The sequence below is a fragment of the Xiphophorus hellerii genome, chromosome 13 (genome assembly GCF_003331165.1).
Source record: "Xiphophorus hellerii strain 12219 chromosome 13, Xiphophorus_hellerii-4.1, whole genome shotgun sequence".
NCBI lineage: Eukaryota > Metazoa > Chordata > Actinopteri > Cyprinodontiformes > Poeciliidae > Xiphophorus > Xiphophorus hellerii.
The window spans coordinates 19,527,020-19,541,643 of record NC_045684.1 but is presented as its reverse complement, the minus strand read 5'-3'; the positions used below and the strand labels follow the sequence as shown (position 1 = coordinate 19,541,643).

General features: G+C 40.2%; 1 protein-coding gene across 3 annotated transcripts; it reads left to right on the top strand.

The window, feature by feature from the left end:
- Positions 1-6,605: 6,605 nt before the first annotated feature.
- On the top strand, positions 6,606-13,536 carry gpnmb (glycoprotein (transmembrane) nmb). 3 transcript variants are annotated; one of them, XM_032580618.1, is made up of 13 exons: positions 6,606-6,682; positions 6,801-6,912; positions 8,329-8,484; positions 8,568-8,708; positions 9,115-9,288; positions 9,376-9,537; positions 9,628-9,951; positions 11,013-11,072; positions 11,164-11,370; positions 11,545-11,650; positions 12,144-12,364; positions 12,462-12,552; positions 12,684-13,536. In XM_032580618.1, exons 2-13 carry the CDS (start codon positions 6,840-6,842, stop codon positions 12,835-12,837), a joined length of 1,869 nt encoding a protein of 622 aa, XP_032436509.1. In that variant the 5' UTR covers positions 6,606-6,682; positions 6,801-6,839; the 3' UTR covers positions 12,838-13,536. The 3 variants fall into 3 exon arrangements, with proteins under 3 accessions (XP_032436509.1, XP_032436507.1, XP_032436508.1); XM_032580616.1 differs by having other exon boundaries at positions 8,568-8,729; XM_032580617.1 differs by having other exon boundaries at positions 6,651-6,712; positions 6,832-6,912; positions 8,568-8,729.
- The last annotated feature ends 1,088 nt before the right edge of the window (positions 13,537-14,624 follow it).

Genomic DNA, 14,624 nt, shown 5'->3' with positions numbered 1-14,624 from the left:
TGGAAAAGCATGATAAAGCTCAGTGACTGGTCTTAAAAGCAACAGAAGCTTCAACCAGGTCAACATATTCATGCCAGCAGTTAAGTTTTTCTTCTTTTTTTTTTCCAAATCTTACAAAACCATCATTTTTTTCTTCCTTCTTCATTCTTGCCTTCTTCTTGCTCTCTCACTCTTCACAACTCAGTAACTACTTCAAGCTAACTCTCCGAGCCACACTACAACAGAGAAACCTGTTTCATCATGCAGGAACATTATACATCACTTCTTTCATGAGTGAATATGATTTGTTTGTACAGCAAATAACAGACACCAGTAAGCATTTTCCAACACTGGTGATGTTGAAGACCGCTGGCTCCCTCTGCTGTTGACAACTGAGAAGGCATAAAAAAAAAGCTTTGGTTTATTTTACACAGTCAAGGAATTTTATTTAAATGATAATAGTACACCAACGATACTAAATAAATATAAAATATAATATTTAGTAATTATGCGATAAAATATCAAGACTTTGTTTAGGCAGGTAAACATAACAGAGCAATAACTGCTTTTACTTTATAACGCCAAATGATTCAGAGCATATGTCTGGATGAAAGAGTACTCATGATGATGCCCAGGCATCTGTTGGTTTTTGCTTCGTAAATCAGCTGGGTACATATGTTTAGTAGTGAACAATAGATGAATAAATCATAAAAGTACATTACTTTTATTTTAAAAAGTACACATATGGGAACACATAAGTCAATTATTTTTTTGAATACACGAATAAATGATCATGTGAAATTCAAAACTAATATTTAAAGCAATGATATCTTCAACTGAGATACAACTATTTCAATGTGTATTCTATAACTTTATGCTAAATGAGTTTAGCAGTTTCATTAGCATGGCGGCTAGACCCCAACGTCTGATTGGTTGACCTCGACAGAAAGTGAGTTTCAGACCAATCACTTCCGCCAGAGGGGTGACGGCCCTGCCGACAGAGTTCAAGTAGAGTGAGAAAAGGATGCACCATTTTGTGATTAAAAGTAAATATTTTTAGGTATTACTTTTAAAAAATATATTTCTAATTATTATCTATATCTTTGTTTAGAAGTGTATAAAACAAATGACAAAACTGAGTAATTATTTAATTATTCATATGCATTCCATATATGGATGCAGCTTAGATCCTCATTCATGACTGAGCTTAGAGTTATGCTTGTGTTTTTTTTTTTTTTGTTTTGTTTTTTTGCCATTACTGTATGTAAGCAGATATTCTTACAGAAGTATAAAGTCCTTCAAACAAGAAGGAAATAATAGTTTTGTAAAACCAGTACACAGTACACTGAGTTCCTCCAGTGTTTCATGCATCAGGCACATAATGGAGTGACAAGTTGCTCAAAGTGCCACTGTTGTCGGGGATGATGCATGCAATGGTGTGGAAACACACCTCCTAAACTGGGATTGGTACCAGTTCCTGCAGTCGCTCAGTAATGCTTGGCCTCTCAGACTGCGCGACAGGATTTTCAGTTTTCCAATCGTACACCAGTAGCCTTATCAAAATCTCCTAGATATCACACACACCTGCTGGATAAAATGAGCAAGTTTGTCCTTCCTGTAGAAAATCTTCCTGAAAGCGTCCATCCTGGTATCAGCAACTCGGAAATAGTTCCTCTGAAGAGCATCTGGTTCAGACAAGTAGCTTGGCTACTTGTAGTAGTTATGTAGTTGTGTTATCACACTTTAAAGCTGTTGTGTTTTTCAGCATATACATGGTGTGATTATCAACTTCACTGTAGAATAAGATTATGAGACACTAGCATCAACGGACGCCTGATCTTAAATGAATCAGATCTGTATCGAGTAGCAGATCCAGATCAGGAACTTCCAAACTAGAACTAAAAATCACTTTTATCCAAGAATCTGAATAGCATCTGTGTGTAAAACTCTCAACAACTTGAAGTCATACTGTAGCATGTAGTAACAGATCTGTAGCTCTTTCAGATTTCCGTATGCAAAGTATACTCTTACAAGGACACCTGAAAACTTGCTTACTGAAAATATCTGAAGCAAATAAAGTTGTGAAATAAAGTCAGTGTTCATCTTCTTCTGTTGGATCTTTTTTCTTTTCTTTTACCTTGATAACTGGGAACTCAGTTTGCTCGGACCCCCCACCGTAGCATCCCTGGATCGTAGGATGCCACGGTTTGGAAAAACTGTCTGTTGATGACCACCGCTTCTCCCCCTGAAGCTGGACTCCTGTCACGGACAGAACCATAGAAGACGCAGGGATGTGTCATGTTAAGCTTTCAGTAGGGACAGAGAAACTGGTAAGAGTTGATGGGAAAACGTTTGTAGGAGGACTAAGCTTGAAAGAGCACTTAAACTGGAGCAGCTGTGAACTCACCACGCAGGTTGAACAGCCAGCTGTGGGTCTGCATCTTGAAGCTGAGGATTTGATTCCCAGTGAAAGTCGAGTCTCCAGTGGAACACTCCTCTAACCGGCCACTAGGTGGCATTATACTGAAAGGTCTGCCAATCTATTACATCCATTACGGGGGAGACGACTCTGGTCCTGTTAAAGACATTAATTATGAACTTTTTACATCCAAATGTACGTAAACCTGTAACCTGTGTTGATGTTAAGCTGCTCTACAAAATCAAGGAAAGCTTTGGGATTTTGTGTGTTTATGTAACTGAATGCATGAGTGCAACAAATATAAAGATTTTGTTCATACGTTTTTTTAAATATATATCTGGGAATGATCCTCACATAAAATTTAATATAGGATTTTTAAAAATAGGATAAAGGGGGTGGAAAGGGTTAAACGTGTGTCTAAAAAATGCAAGTTACTGCAGATTCAAGGCCTGAGAGTTCAGCCTAATTACCCAGTCTAATTAGAGGCACACTGCAGGCAGTCTGAAGGATGATCACGGCCAAATCATGAGAGCTAAGTCTTAGATACGCAACCCGCTGCTTCACTAATGACTAAGGACAACTGAAAACTTTTTATCCTTTTATTTTTCTGTCAAATAAGCCGAGTTAAAGCTCACAGCTGGATTTCTTCTTGATCACTGGTTATATTGACCTAAATCAAAAAAAAAAAAAAACTCTGACTAGCTTGATTAAATTTTGTGAGCTGGCACTGGAACATTGGATGCTTCACATCATTCTTTTAAAATGAAAGTGAATAGTACCTGTTCGGTTCAACTCTTTCCAGGAGGGGTTCTAGCCAACCTTTCTGGCAGTCACAGTGCGAGTCCATGTACCCATGAACACCAGGACCTCCCCTGTTGCCTGGGCAGCACCCACCGAGCGGCGCTCAACGCTCAGGCGCCTGGTGCTGTGAATCAAACGCAGACCGTTCTGAAACGGGACACATACTCAGAACGGTCTTCCAGAACGGCAACCAGGCAGGTGTAAATACAAGGCAGGTATGGCAGGCAGGTGTGGTACTGAGCACACTGTGCACGGTGCACAAGAGGGTGGACTAAGCCTCGTCATGGAAACAGATGACCAGACTCGAAACCTTTGGCCATAACTTTAAATGGCCAGTGGAGGCTTTGATCTTCCCTGCTCACATAGATCAAAAATAGAAATCCTGACCTTTTTATAATCATTGTGGAACAAATCTCGTTTGTTTGTTTTTGTTGTTGTTGTTGTTGTTGTTGTTGTTTTTAGGGGCGGGTGTAGACCCCAAGATTGTGTGGGGTCTGAAACAGCATTTGATTTGGGATCCCAATTCCAGTTCACACTGTATGTGAAATAGAAATCTGTCAATAAATTGTGAAGATGAGGTTATTTCTCTGATTTACCCATTTGATCTGGGAAGTTGTGTCTGCTGAGTCAACACTTTAATGCTGAGTCAGGGAGAAGATATGGATTGATCAACTTCAATGAATGTACTGATTAATTGGCAGTCACCTGGTCCATGAAATATGGCTTCAATACAGACAATCATAAGAGGACTGAACAGATAATATTTGAATGTCAATGTAAACATCAAATGGTGAATGGTCTAGCTCTGTTTTTGTGAGAGCTCGTTTTGGCACTGTCAGAACATGTTGCAGCTCTCGATATCAGGGACTTTCTGTGAGGCCAGCACTCCTCCCATTAACCCTGACCCTGACCCCGAGGATCATGATTACAGAATGAGAGGACACCTGGAGACACGGCAAGAAAGAAGTGAGAGAGACGGTTTTAGAGAGGAAGACGAAGGCGTTACATGAAAGGAGGATCTTGTGAGAGTGCTAAAAGTCTCAGGATTGGGAAGCAAAGATTTCCCCTCGAGTTTCCTCACCTGTAGCTGCATTTAACTCTCCCATGTTTCTCTGTGCAGCCAAAACCACACAGAAGGGAGCAAAGTTGCCACTGGCATCATATTCTCGGACTTCTCAGTCAACTTATGACTTCTTTTGCCCATGGGTTGTGGACAAAACATAAAAGAGATTGTTTTCATTGAAACCATTTTCTCAGACAGATGTGACATGAAAAGATGATGTCTGTCCAGATATTTAGAATGCCAGATGACTAATGAAAACCTTGTGTTTACATTTCAGAAATACGGGTTAATATATGTTTTATAATAAGATGATCCTTAAAACACGTATTTTAATTCCCCTTCATAATTTTCTTTTAAGTCGTCAGATATCATGTCAGTTCACTTCATTGTTTAATTGTGAATGCTATATGAAGCTCCGTTCATTTTCTACGTTATTATTTTTTTTAAATGATGAAATGATGTGATCAGAGCTGGCCCAACGTTGTTCTATGTTACCCATACTTGATCACTTTAGCATTGTGACAATAACTCATTACGGTTAACTAATGAGGAGACTGAACCGAGCAATTCGGTCAAAAGGTCTTAAATGTAAAAACTTTGGCAAAATGACCTCAAAAATGTGACAATTAAACAAACAACCCTACAGGCCAAAGATGAAAAAGTCATTTTGTTGCTTTTTGATTATTTTATTTCTATTTCTTTGTCACTGCTTGCTTGCTTGTTTATTTAACAAAATGTAATGTTACGGATTAAATTTGGCCCTAACTTTATTGTAGAAAGACAGTCGTGTGAAGAAGCTGCGCAGGGGTTCCGCCCTCTACTGGTCAACGACCGCATTGCCGCTCACGTTTTAAGTCCATGTAATTAAAGGGGGGAAATGTTGGCTTTCAGAACCACTTAATGGCAAAGTTGTTGTTTCATCTGATGCTTTCACGCCAACCCTGAACTCTTTACACAACCAGTGTAATCTGAAGTGATTTCAGAGGGAATCAAAGAACACGACACGTCCTTTTGTGCTATTCCCATGATAATACAATGCACCACATTTGATGGAAAAAGTACAAATGTTTCGCTTTTTTTTTTTTTTTTTTTTTACCATTAAATGTACTATGACGTTCGTAAATTAGAGATAAAATCCTTCTTACCCCATGCAAACAACGTCAATTTCACAACGGTCCGACAATGCAGTTTAAAGGTTTAGATTTTCCTCCAGCAACTTATCTGAAGTCAGTAAAATGTCAGAATAATTCTTTTCGGTATCATACTAGTAATAGATTTGCGCGTTATATAATTGATATCATCTTGATTTGGATTAGAAGGGTATGTTAGAAAAAAAAAAGTAATAATTTCAACGGAACCATCCTGTTGTGTGTTCACTCGTTCCGCTGTATATATGTGCAATGATCTATGTATCTGTTTTGTTTTCTATATCAGATTAAAGGTTTTGGTTGCATGACTAAGCAGAATGCTCTCCTCCTGACTTCTGCGCGGACATCCAGGGTTCAGTGGGCTTTTTTTTTTTCTTTTTTTTTTTTTTGTCACCGTTTCCTAACCTCCTTGTGACAGCGGAAGACTGCGCCGAAATTATAATCACATGTTGCAGATGGTGTCGGAAAAAGACGAACACGCACGGACAGCGCCGGGTATCATGGCCTCTTCCTTCTTCTTTTTGCGGGCGCAGCAGCTGGGGGTGAGAGATCACCGACCTGCTCCACGAGACAAACTGGGGCAAAAACAAAAAAAAAATGTTTCTAATAATTCAGTCATATGAGAGGGCTGTCATGTGTGGATCTTTTCGTGTTGTCAGATCACCACTCTAACGAAAAAGATTGCCTTTGTTTGGAGGGGAAATGTCACTGTGAAAGTTCACCAACGGATTTTTGATTTTTTTTTTAAAGAAGAGGCGCCAAATTATATCTAATTTTATTTACTGCTTAACCAGATCTCACACTGATCGAATTTGTTCCGCACATTATTTCTGAACATCCGTTATTGTTTGTGTCGAATCCTTAAAAAGAAGTCTATAAAAATGTAAAAACAAAAAAAAAAAACATTTACACAAAAGGTATGTATTTGTTATTTTGCAAATGGGACATTCAAATACTCTAGGGCGGAAAATTGCAAATCCCTCAAATAAATAATCACAACAGCGTCCGCGTTTCACGAATGAAATTCTCTTCTAATAAATTGATTTGTCCGATCGTTTATTGCAACAAAGGTGTTTGTGAAATAGGGAAATGAGCATGCGCATCTCCTGTCTTATGAGTTCCCTTCCGATGTGAGTCTTAATGAGTGATGACACGCACCTTATTACGAAGCATCACATGTCTGTGCGCTCAGCGGAGCCCATTAAATTAGAGGACATCCCTGTGGACAGAAGTGAAGAAGGCGCTGGACGTGGAGAGGAGACCACAAGCTGGGTCGTGTCCTGTCAGAAAAGCGTCTTCGCTGTTTGTGAAACTTCACTTTTTAATTTTATTTTATTTTTTTTGTTCTGTTGTGTGTGTTTTGTTGTTGTTTTGTTTTTGATTTATTTAGGATTATAAATTCTGTTTCCACTGCTCTGAAGCGGCCGACATGGGAATCCCGCAGTACTTGTGTCTCCTGGCTTTTTGCGCCTGCCGCGTTCGTCAAGTTGATGGGCGAAGCAGTAAGTTTGAACTTTTATCTTGTTTCAAGTGAAGACGAAAAATTGTTTCTGACAGACAGAAATGTGCTTGTCGTCATTCAACTGTTGTGAACCGGATGCGTCCCGCAGTCTTCCACAATAGCTGCCCTGTGTTCGGTTATCTGCAGCCGGTCCCGTGAAACTAATTACGGCTCAAGCTCCAAGTCACTGATCAAAGTGACATCCACCCTTAAACTATTATTTATTTACGCACTAAAAAGAAAGAAAAAAATATTTTTGTGTGTGTGTGTGTGAATCAGTCACATTATTCAAACTGTTACGCATCTCACATCGCTGATCAAATTCTAAAAACACGTGGAATTGAAAATATGAAAACAAAAACAAAAAATACAACCTTGTTCCGATTGCAGAATAGTGATGGTTTGTCCGCACCCATATCTGCGCCATCGCAGATGCTCCAGTAGATACTCGAGTGATTTTTCTCCTGTAATCAAATTAGATGGGTGGAATTTGTTGTTTTCGTCCTGCTGTCCGTCTGACATTTAAACTGTCTCGCCGAGACTGAAGTCGGTCTGAAAAGGTAACAGTTCTGCATCGGGCATCGGGACCCCACCTCGTTTGTTTTCAGAGAAAACTTATAAAATCCGAACCAAAGCGGCGTGCGCAGGACCGATAGGAAAAGAATCATTTTATTATGATACCTTTTGACTTATATTCTTACCGTCGTTTGCATTTTGAACAACCAAATTTGACTCGTGAATTCCGAAATTCGTCGGAATTCAAATTCACAATCAGAATAAATCTGTATAAATTACTTTTGGCTTTTACTTTGCTTCTTTTTAGAAAGGGTAAAATCGTTCTAAAAAGGTTTTACTCTCTCAAAAAGAGATTCAATATTTCACTTCGAACTTTTCTGAACAACGTGAAATTTCAACCACAAGCTTCAATGCATTTCTTTTTTTTTTTAGGATTTCATTTGATTGAACAATTTTTAAAAGAATTGAGCGTTTTGTGTACCGTGCATTTGCTGCCAGCCTCCTTTACTTGTGTGCCCCTAAATAAAATCCACTGCAAAACAATGCCTTGAGAAGACACACGATTAGTAACTGGAGTCCTCTTCAAATTCAGTTTAAATCCAGCTGTTTGTTGGAGAACATTAGAAAAAAACAAACACATCCGGTGTAAAGTTATGGTACCTTTGCAATAACAATGAAAGGTGGTTCTACAAAGTATTGACCAATAAGGGCGGAATACAAATGCACACCATATTTTTCATACTTTTTATTTTTTTTAAAGATGTAACTTTCAGAATTACGTGATATTTTCTGTTGACATAAAATTCAGATACAACACAGAGGTTTGAGGTAGTAATGCAGATGAATCTTGCTTAGATTTTTCATGCAGTTCTCTTTGTGTTTTTTTTTTCTCCTCCTCTAGCGTACAGTGATGTTTTCCCCCACAAGCATTCACTAGCTGGCAAGTTCCCATTTCCAATTCCAGCAATCCCTGGATGGGAGCCTGACACCAATCCATGGGACGATTACCTCTACCCTCCACTAAGCGCAAACCCAAGAGAGCTCATGCATCACAGAGGTGAACAAGTCTTTCTACTGTAACTTCAAATCGTCTGCAGATCGTTTCTGGCTCTGGAGCCAGTAACATGCACCTCTCTGCAGCCAAACCAACGGTTCATCTGACCAGCGATAGCCCGGCTCTTAATGGCTCATGCATTACCTTTACTGCCAAGCTGGAGTATCCTCCATGCCAGAAGGAAGACACAAACGGGGACCTTGTCTGGGACGAGCACTGCGAGGACGGTACGGAGCTGGAGGCCTCAGGTGCTGCCAGGAAGTCAAGCTAGGGCACAAATGGCACATCACACCTCCTAGACATAGAACGATGATCAGTCTGGAAAATTGCTATGCTGTGAAGTCTGTTTTTTAATAATAAAAAAAACAAAACAATAACAAAACAAACGTGATAAGAGTAAACAAATACATAAATAAGGGTTTGCCTCCTCATAAAATGAAAAGTCAATTTCATGAAATGCGTACCGACTGACTTCGCTGAACAAACTGAACACGTTAGTTTTAACCTTTTGTATAAACCTTATTTCAGTTACCTCATTGTGCACTGACAATCACTCAGTTTAGATTCAGTAGAAGTCCCTGAATCTAACTATTATTTTTTTAACAAGACATCCCCTTCTTTGCCTTTGGACAGCCAACGGACAGCTTCGCTCAGGCTATGTCTATAACTGGACTTCTTGGTTGGATGACTATGGCTTTGGGAAGTGCACAGACCCAACAAAATGCAACGTGTTCCCTGATGGGAAGCCCTTCCCCCAGAGCAACGACTGGAGACGCAAGAGTTACGTCTACGTGTGGCACACAATGGGTGAGTTTGATACGACAAACAGCAACAAGCAGAACAACAAACGTCCCTACGTATGAACCTCCTCCCTGTTTTGTCTCTGCTTTCTAGGCCAGTACTATGAAACATGCGATGGCTCTTCTTCCAGTGTGACCATCAATACCACTAATATCCCACTGGGGGGAGAAGTCATGGAGGTTATGGTCTACAGGAAGCGTGAGCGCAGGAAGTACAGCCCCTTGACCAGTGATAACACCGTCTTCTTAGTCACAGGTGGAGGCATATTTACATGTCCAAGTATCAAACAGAACACAATCTGAAAGTTTAAAAAAAAAATAATAGCTACTTCCCGCATACCCTCAGATAAGATCCCACTGGCAGTCGACATTTCCCAGAAGTCCGTAGTCAACAAGTCTGCCAGTGTTTTCATCCGTGGAGAGGAGATTGTCTTCAAGGTCCATCTTCATGACCCCTGCGGCTACCTAAAGACAGCCGCTTCAGTGGATTACATCTGGGACTTTCGAGACGGCAATCAGGTCGTGACACACCGCGAGGTGACCACACACACCTACAGCACGCTGGGGAAGATGAATGTGAAGCTGGTGGTGGAGGCCGCGTTTCCTGTTGAGTGTCCACCCACCTCTGCCACTCCAACTCCGAGGCGCCCCACATCGCCACCTCTCACAGGTACCCACCCGACTGAGACAGCCAGGCTTGTAAAAGCATCCTGGTCAAACGGCACGATGTCTTTCAGCATGGAGAAGTCGCAAAGCTTCCAGAAAGTTCTGGTTGCTAATGTTAAGAAAAGGGTTTATTCACAGCGTATTAATGGCTCTTGGTAGTAACCAAACTACCAGATCTGAGCAGGAATCCTGCCAACATCACACAAGTTTGCGGCCACACAAATTAAACCTCGATGAAGCAACAAGAACACAACACTTTGATGATAATCCAGAACATGACTTTTCTTGTTTGATGTGAGCTCTTGCTAAATGTGTTGAAGTTGGTTGATTCCACTGGCAGAACCGAACTTTATGCAGCACCCAAAACTTCCAACACTGCCCAGGTGCCTGGTGTTGGATTGTGTTTGAATATTTGAATCATATCAATGTGACAAAACAGGCAAAAACAGAAACAATCTGTATGGTGGTTGGTGCATTTTTATGTACCAACCACCTGTTATCAATTGGCTAAGCAGAGTAAAGACTGAGAAACGGCAACAATCAACAGACATATACAGCATCTACACGTGATTTCTGATGAGTTCCAGCTTGCATGTCTTTCATTTTTCTAAAAACTAGCCTGTAATTTTCAATTAGGCAACAGTCATTTCTATAAACTTCTTATGACTTTACAGAGCCGAAATCCGACTGTTTTCTCTTTAGCTCAGTGTGGATTACAAAAATAATTTTTATTTGCAAAATGATAGAGATGTTTTATTTTCATAGCTTTTCTAAAATGCTGAGGGTTTACACACATTTCCTTAATATTCATAAGAATAGCTTTGAATTAAATGATTCAGGTACTTTTCCATAAAATAATAAAAAATAAAATCGCTGCCTATTTCTCCTATAAAGAACTAAGTCATGCCTGTAGGTAACTCTTCTCCTTTATTAAATAATAAAGGTTTTAATTGCGCTAAGAGTTTCAACAACACAACACGCCCTCTGAAGGAAATACAGAATATTGTAGCAATTATGAAGACAGCTACGAGTCTAAAAATTGTAATTATGGGTCTTCTCCGTCAGTGGCCCCCACAACTCCTCCGGCTACACATGCTGTCACAACGAAGATCAAGACAACGCTGGGTGAGTTTGCTTGAGGACTTGAGCTACAGTTTGTTCATGAAAAGAACCATCTAAATGCCTTCGACTGTCCCTCGTCTCTTCTCTGTTGTAGCACCACCCAAAACCAGTCAGCCCGTTAACTCCTCCACTTTATCTGCTGCGACCACGACGGGGTTGCCCACAACAGAGCCCCTCCTGTCCACGGTTGCCACAGAATCCAGCCCCACCACCCCGCCTTGGCTCCGAAGCAGGGGTCTCAACGGCAACGAGTGCTTCCGATACGCCTACGGAACCTTCTCGGGCAACATCACTATAGTCGGTAGGTGGAGAGCGGTGTTTTTCCTTCTTGACTGAAACATGTCACATCGAATGGAGCAGCCGAGCAGAACATCTAAAGATCTCATTTCTTTTTTACACCAAATCTAGCAGTTGTCCTTTGATAACTGCTTTAGCTTCAGCTTCTCTCAAGTGTTGCTACTTGTGTTCTACGCAGAGCCAAAGCACCCACCGAGGAATCGGCTAAGCAGTCGCATCGTGGACCTGTCGGCTGCCAGGCTGACCGACACCGACGTCAACTTCAGGGTGAAATGTCTGGGAAGGTGAACATTTTGTTTTCTTCTTCTTCTTCTTCTTTTTTTTTTTTTTTTTAACTTAAAATACAAATATAATTTATTGGAATCTTAATGTTAGGAAATGTTTCGACACTGCATTTGATTTTGAGATCACATTTAGTTGGCAACGGAAGAGTCCTTAAATATGCTAAGAAAATGTAGTATTTTAAAACGACTGAGTTGTAAGAGAATCCATGTTGTAAGAGTAATAAGTGGGAGAGGAAAATCAAACATGGTTGCTTTGATGTAAAAATAAATAAATAAATAACTTAGATTAAGCACCAAATTACAAATAAAAAAAAATCTTTGAAGTAGGGATTCTAGTAAAGGTTTGGATTTGAGTGAGTGAAACCCCAACATCTTGACTTGAACAATGTGGTAAAGATACATCCGATCTCAATTTCCAATGGATGAAACCTCCAGTTTATTAAATAACATAGAATCTGGACTTTACCTAGTTAACTCCTTTGCTCCTTCGCAGCATCCCCACTTCAGCCTGCACCATTGTGTCAGACCCCAGCTGCTCTCAGGTACGCAACATCATGTGCGACGACGTGCCACCTTCATCCAAGTGTGAGGTGCTGCTGCGGCGAAGGTTCCTGGAACCGGGCACCTACTGTGTGAACGTCACCCTGGAGAACTCTAGCAGCATGGCACTCGCCAGCACCACCATCACCATTAGCAAGTCTCAAGACGCACCCGGTTGGTTGGAAAAGTGCTCTGGAAAAACAATGCCCTCTTCAGAAATGTTTATTATTAAATACATTTTTTTAAAAATTGTCCCTCTTGTGCATCCCAGTGCCTAAAACTTCAAACACCACTCAGGTGGTTCTAACTTCAAGTGCCGTGCTGGTGGCCGTCTTTGCGATCGTTGCCTACATGGTCTACCGGTGAGTGTGTCGCACTTGCATCATATTGAATCCTGTGAACTGATGACCCAACAAGAACAGATAACAAAGATGTTTTCTTGTGCAAATAAAACAAAGAATTATAACCCTCTAAAATCTTTTCTTTTTTTAAGACGTCACAAGGTCTACAGACCCATTCGAAGGTTGCTGGTTGAGGATGGCTTTGCCAATTCTGGTGCTGCAGGTCACATGGTTCGCCTGAGGGAGGCGCTCTTCCCCTCCAGGGAGGAGAGTCGCCACCTTTTGACTGAGAGGCAGCCTTTGTAGGGTTTGGAGGAGTTGCGTCAAATAAGCTTTTTCTCTTGTACTTTAAAATAAAAGGCACTTCTGAAATGAAGCAAAGATAATTGATACTAATAATGTTATGTCCTAATTCAGCCAAATCCTCTATGCTCTACAATTCAGATGACAAGATGTACTAGAGAGGTCGCTTGATTTGTGGCTGCCGCACTAATTTTAACGTCAGCTTGGAATCAATTTGCTGTGAAGGAGTTTCAACAAGCCATATTGGTGCCTTTGCTTAAAAGCAATATGAAGAAATGTCATCAAGCATGTGTTGTACCTTTGTCCTTAAACTCTTGCAAAACCTTTGGTTTTTGATTCATTATTAAACAATTTCAACTTTAAAGTGAGAGTCCTAAATTACTCACGGATCTATTAAACAACTCATTTCATTAATGCAATTCTTTATGATCTAATATTTGTGTAATGCTAAAGATTTTGCCCTATAAACTGACTAATGAAGTCACCCTGGTATTTGCTGAGTGCCTGGATTCCTGACACTATATTGCATGTTTTAATGTGACAACTGAAGGTTTTCTTTGATTATTCCTGTGAAAAATTGCAAAAATACACAGGTGAAAGTGCGTTTTTTTTTTTTTTCAAAATGTCCAGGTATTAAAAATGAAGTTGCTGTTTCAATAGTAGAGACACTAACAAAAATAAAGATGTCTATTTGAATCATCATACTCATTGTTTTTGCATAGTGGCCACTGAAATATTTAGTCTCAATTTGCTGGTTAATAAAGAAAAAAAAAACTTTAATGGGATTGAAAATGTTTACAGAAGTGTCTAATACCTGAAGGCCCCTAAGGATCCACCAACCAGTACATTTTCCACATACTTTTCTTGCCTCAGTTATATTTTGAACAGTTTTGCTATAATCCAGAACATTCAAGTATGAAACATCAACTTTGAGGTTTTTTGTTGTTGATGGAGACTGCCAGGATACACCTACAGTTTTAGATTATTCCTTTTAAAGAGACAGTATTATGTACTTCCCAGACACACACAGTGCCATTTTGTATGCCGAGTGGGGCAGGGCTGCTTTGTGACGCGGAGGCGTAAAAACTGCAGCTCAGAGGAGAAGCTGCGATCTGAAGGCGGCGCTTTCTCCACCCAACAGGTGTTTCGCACAGCTGAATGGTTGCCACTGGAGACCAAAGGACTTCTCAAATGTGCATGAAAGAATCACAGCAACATTCCAGGTATGTTTGATGAGCTTTACATGATGTTAAACTAAAAATGAGTCAAATTGTTGGAGCTTTCGGCAGTAATGTCTGGAAACTCAAACATTTTCTCCATGCACTGGTGCCCCACTCCATCCAGATGTGAAAAAGGCATCCAAGTCAATTACTTTCAAGATGATACTGTGTGAAGCTGTTCCCCACCCATCCAAACGGAGCCAATAAAACACAGTTGGGTAATAAAATATGCAAGTATTTCAACCTAAAGGTGATCGTCTTCAGAACCACCGACCGGTTTTTATTCCCGGTTGGTTTCTGCACATAATCTCCACTCAGACGCTTTAGTTTTCCATTACAGCAATCTACAGTTTGGAAATCCACAGGATTTTTTAAAAATTTTTTTAAAATAAAATGATGCCAGTGACAAAGACAGGGCTGCAGATGAATGCATGGTACTCTTATGAGTCCAATTCTACACGTCAGTCTAGCAACATCGTTGTAGGGAAGTTAGAGGATGATGCAGCGGCTCTAAGAATCAGCTAAGCACCTTTGAAGATGGAATTTAATTGAGATAGTAAAACACTAATG

Bases quoted from the DNA above. Each gene is read 5' to 3' on its own strand.
- gpnmb (XM_032580616.1), top strand. From the start codon at position 6,840: ATGGGAATCCCGCAGTACTTGTGTCTCCTGGCTTTTTGCGCCTGCCGC. The intron at 8,485-8,567 runs GTGAACAAGTCT...ACCTCTCTGCAG, and splicing joins AGAGCTCATGCATCACAGAG to CCAAACCAACGGTTCATCTG. The intron at 9,952-11,012 runs GTACCCACCCGA...CTTCTCCGTCAG, and splicing joins CACATCGCCACCTCTCACAG to TGGCCCCCACAACTCCTCCG.